Source organism: Musa acuminata, chromosome BXJ2-5 (genome assembly GCF_036884655.1).
Source record: "Musa acuminata AAA Group cultivar baxijiao chromosome BXJ2-5, Cavendish_Baxijiao_AAA, whole genome shotgun sequence".
NCBI classification, from domain to species: domain Eukaryota; kingdom Viridiplantae; phylum Streptophyta; class Magnoliopsida; order Zingiberales; family Musaceae; genus Musa; species Musa acuminata.
This window is the reverse complement of record NC_088342.1, coordinates 19723458-19727494: the sequence shown is the minus strand read 5'-3', so window position 1 is coordinate 19727494 and position 4037 is coordinate 19723458. Positions and strand designations below refer to the sequence as shown.

The following is a 4037-nucleotide window of genomic DNA, read 5'->3' as shown; positions in this document are numbered from 1 at the left end:
GTACTTTTACAATTGTAATTTTTATGTTTATGATCCACACAGTTCAATTGTTGTGGCTACAACAACCAGCCTTTCTGACACTATATATATATATATATATATATATATCTGACCTAGTTTGATATTCAAAATTTTGTGCAAATATATGTTCCCATCCTCCTCACAATTGTAAACGTTTGTAAAAGATCCTTTACAAGGTACTAAAAAAGAAGTTCACCCGCTAATCAACAAGACATATCTTGGTCAGAGCAGATAGTTATATTGCAAAGAACAACTGTTACTTGGATTTATTGTTTGTGTTATAATTCGTTATGATTAATAATTTATCATTTTAATATTTTTGTACATGGACGTTAAAATTTTAATATTTTTGTACATGTACATGGAAAGCTCAACAAAAAAAAGCCACCTCCCTCCCTATCCACCAGTGTTACTCCCAAGAAGCAACACAGCAAGAAGAATCCCTTGTGAAGCTGTTTTGGTATCAACCGAGACTATGATGTCTACGATCGGGTCATTCATTGGGTTCCTTCTGCCTTCCCTGCACCAAAGAATAAGATGTGTTTACCTCAGTTTAGAGTCAAATAAGTGTTTGCTTATTTCACTGTGTCCGAGTCAGCAAAGAAGACAATGGCCTGATGGTAGAACTGTAAATAATTCACTAGCTCTTGTTAAACCGTACAATAAATGCAATGATAGGCACAGACCCGACTCAAATAGAATGAAAAAAATAGAAACCGTGCGATCAGTATCCGACGGCCGAGACATCGCGAGCGAGGGTAACAGTCACGGAGCTACAGCGCAGCAGCGGCGACGGCCGCGGCGGCGAATGCGGTGACCCAGCTGAAGGTAAGGTCGGCGACGCCGTTACCCGCAGGAGGCAGGGCCGAGGGAGCGGTCGCAGGGGGGGACGAGATCGACGACGGCGTAAACGCGGGCGACTCAGAGGGGGGAGTCGAGGTCGGCGGGGCCGGAGGGGATGCGGTGGGCGTCTCCGCGGCGGGGCCGGGGGACGGCGGCTTCGAGACAGGGGAGGCGGCGGGCGGCGTCAAGGGGGCTGGAGCGGGCGGCTTCACGGGAGCTGCTGTGGGGGGTTTCGATGGTGCGGCGGCTGGGCCCTGCGCGAAGGAAGCCACGGCGAGTGACATAAGGACGAATGCGAGGACGGGGAAGCGGGAGGATGCGACCGCCATCTTCACCACCGCGAGATCAAGATCAAGACCGTGAGAGAGATCGAGAACTACAACTACAACGACTTAGGGTTGCAAGTGGGTCGAGGAAAAGCAGTGGTGCGAGGGGTATATAAAGACGTAGGAAGCCTCATTAATAATTTAATTATTTCTATTTTAATTATTTCCAAGTGTTAAAGACGGCGAGGACGGTGACTTGCTTTAGAGCTGTTCTCATGAGTGAGGTTGGCTCACCTATGGCCGTCTGATGAACTACGGACGGCGATCGATCGGACCCGTCCGCCCCCCAGTGCTAGATTCCGTCAAGCTGCCGGTTTCCGCGTTTCTTTTGGAGGACGGTGTCGTCCGATCGCGATCGGACGGCTGAACGTTGCTCGAAATGTGAACGTTGGAGTCCAACTAGCCGTTCGAAACGTTAGATAAAGAAAAAGAAAGCAAATAAAGAAGCTTGACGAAAAGGGCATGTTAACACTATGGAAAACCGTCCTCAAAAACGTACCTGCCTTATGATTGGCACTAGAGACAGGAGGACCTACTTTTCGGGACAAGATCGCACGGTATAGATATATGTTTTGTAGTGAATACAGCTGGAGAAGCATGTGGAAGGTTGGCAGCCGGCCACTGCAAACCGAACGGCTGGTACGGGCTGTCCGGGTGGTCGAAGACACGAAGAGGCAAAGAAGAAGACGGAGTCGAGGAAGAGAGATGGGCTGCAAACAAAAGCATGAACACTTCTAAATACCCATGCATGATCTTGCAGGGATATCTTTGTGGAAGTTTGCTGATAGATTGCTTTAACAGTTGGATCTTCGTTTGACTTTTGAAGAAACTAAAAATCTGGCTCCATTCACCATCTCCTCTAAATTCTTAAGAATTGCACTTGACCATGCTCTGCCGTTCATGATCTCCATCATTCATTCTTTAGTCAGAGCTACAACAACCGGAGGAAGTTCTCTCTCTAACTATTCTGTTGCAGTTATATGGTTCTTTCATGTCATCTTAGTCCTCCCAAACGTGTAGTTTTTGGAGTCATCAGCAAAAGCCCGATCTGCTCTCTCTCCTTCAACAGCTTCATGTTCCGCTCATTGCCGCAGGTGAAACATAAAATCACTTATGTATTAGTTTCAATCAAGGGTTCCGGCAAAAATCAAACCCGTGCAGTAATAACTATCCATTGTCGTCTATGGAAGCTAAAACTAGCCAAAGTTACAATGTTTCATTTGGGTTACAAAGTTACAATGTTTTTAGTAATCCGAGTTTGATTTTGGCACCATTGTAACATGAAAAGCAACCATGATTTGTACTTTGTGAGCGAAAAAGAAACATTGTTGATAAGGCATATTTTTGGACTCCGGTCATAACCCGTGCCACATCATACCTTTGCCAAATCAGCACGAGGGGGTACCTCCCGAGTCGAGCCAAGGTCCGTACCAAAGGTGCCCCTCGACAAGTCCCGTCCCGTAAAGCTCGGGACGGCACCGTATGGCGCCGTTCCGTGCGTTCTGGGCTGCAGCCGCTTGTAGGTACCGTCTCGCCACTCGGGGATCAGTCGCTGTGCTAACTCCGCATACGATCGATCCTTGTACAGTAGTATAAAAGTCCCTGACCGATATTTGGTCAGGGGATGAAAAAAAGAGAAAAAGATAACTACAAACTTAATCTTTGAGGGGCCAAAGTCGGGAACCCCCCGACGAGGACCTTCTGTGCAGGAGTTTGGCCACCTCCAAAAGATGGTGTCAGCATCCTGACCAAGAGAAGTCTTCCCACCGACGGTGTCAGCATCCAGAAAAGACTAAGAGACCCCCTCCCCGCAAACGACGTTTGCTTGGTCCCGACTGAGAGATGCCTCTCATAGGTGGCGTCAACATCTTGACATCCTAATATAGTCGGCTTCAACACTTCCTCCTTCTCGATCAAGAAATCTCGACATCGATCCGTGGACCAAGCCATGCTAACTCATCGGCCATGGCGCATCAATTCACTAACATTTTTTGCGGTAGAAGGAGGGCCAATGTCGCAGGAGCACCGCGTAGCGGTTCCCCCCCCCAAGGAGAATTACCAGCTGACCACCCCCCTTTCGGACTTGGTGATCAGCCCCTCCCTATCCTCATGGATAGGGGCATTCCGGCTCCGATGCCATATTGCTACTAGCATCTATTCAATGAACCAGGGCTCTCTCCCCCCGGAGACACTATAGGACCCTCGATCGTTTCGCCCGAGGTGTTCCTCGGCCTGACCAGGCAAGTACAGACCTTAGCGAGAATGATGCAAATAATCGTCCCGCTCATCCCACAGATGGTGCAGTTAGCAGCTCCCCCGATTGACCTAACACTGCAAAAGGCCCAACTGACCAAAGCAACTACTCCCGAGGCCCCCGCCTCTGCCTTTGAACACTTCTCGTACCGAGATCTTTCTCTAGATTAAGGAGAAAGGCCTCTTGCGACAATCCAATCCCTTGAAGGCTACTCACAAGGACCGATCTAAATATTACAGGTTCCACTGGGATTACGGCTATGACACAAAAGACTGCCACGACCTCTAAAATTAGATTGAAGAGTTGATCCGAGGAGGTCACCTCGGGTGCTATCTCAATGAACCAAGAGAAGCATCTCCACGTCCCAAGGGTCCCGTCGAGAAACAAATTGATGTCATCACTGGCGGACCGGCTACTAGCGGTAGTAGCTTGACGACGAGGAAGGCCTACGCCTACGATAAGGTGGAGAAGCACCCCAAACCTGAGTTCGAGCCAAAAATCACCTTCGGAACCGAAGAGGTCGAACGCTCCCACCACGACGACGCTTTGGTGATCTCCATTTGGATCGCCAATTCTCGGGTGAAGAGAGTGAT

The 4037-nt window shown here is 48.8% G+C and overlaps 1 protein-coding gene across 1 annotated transcript; it reads right to left on the bottom strand.

Moving 5' to 3' along the window:
* Positions 1-636: 636 nt before the first annotated feature.
* On the bottom strand, positions 637-1273 carry LOC103973630 (classical arabinogalactan protein 9-like). The gene has a single exon (XM_009388258.3). The coding sequence runs from the start codon at positions 1191-1193 to the stop codon at positions 795-797; it is 399 nt and encodes a 132-aa protein (XP_009386533.2). The 5' UTR covers positions 1194-1273; the 3' UTR covers positions 637-794.
* Between the last annotated feature and the right edge of the window lie 2764 nt (positions 1274-4037).

Coding starts and splice junctions, on each gene's coding strand:
- LOC103973630 (XM_009388258.3), bottom strand. CDS start 1,193: ATGGCGGTCGCATCCTCCCGCTTCCCCGTCCTCGCATTCGTCCTTATG.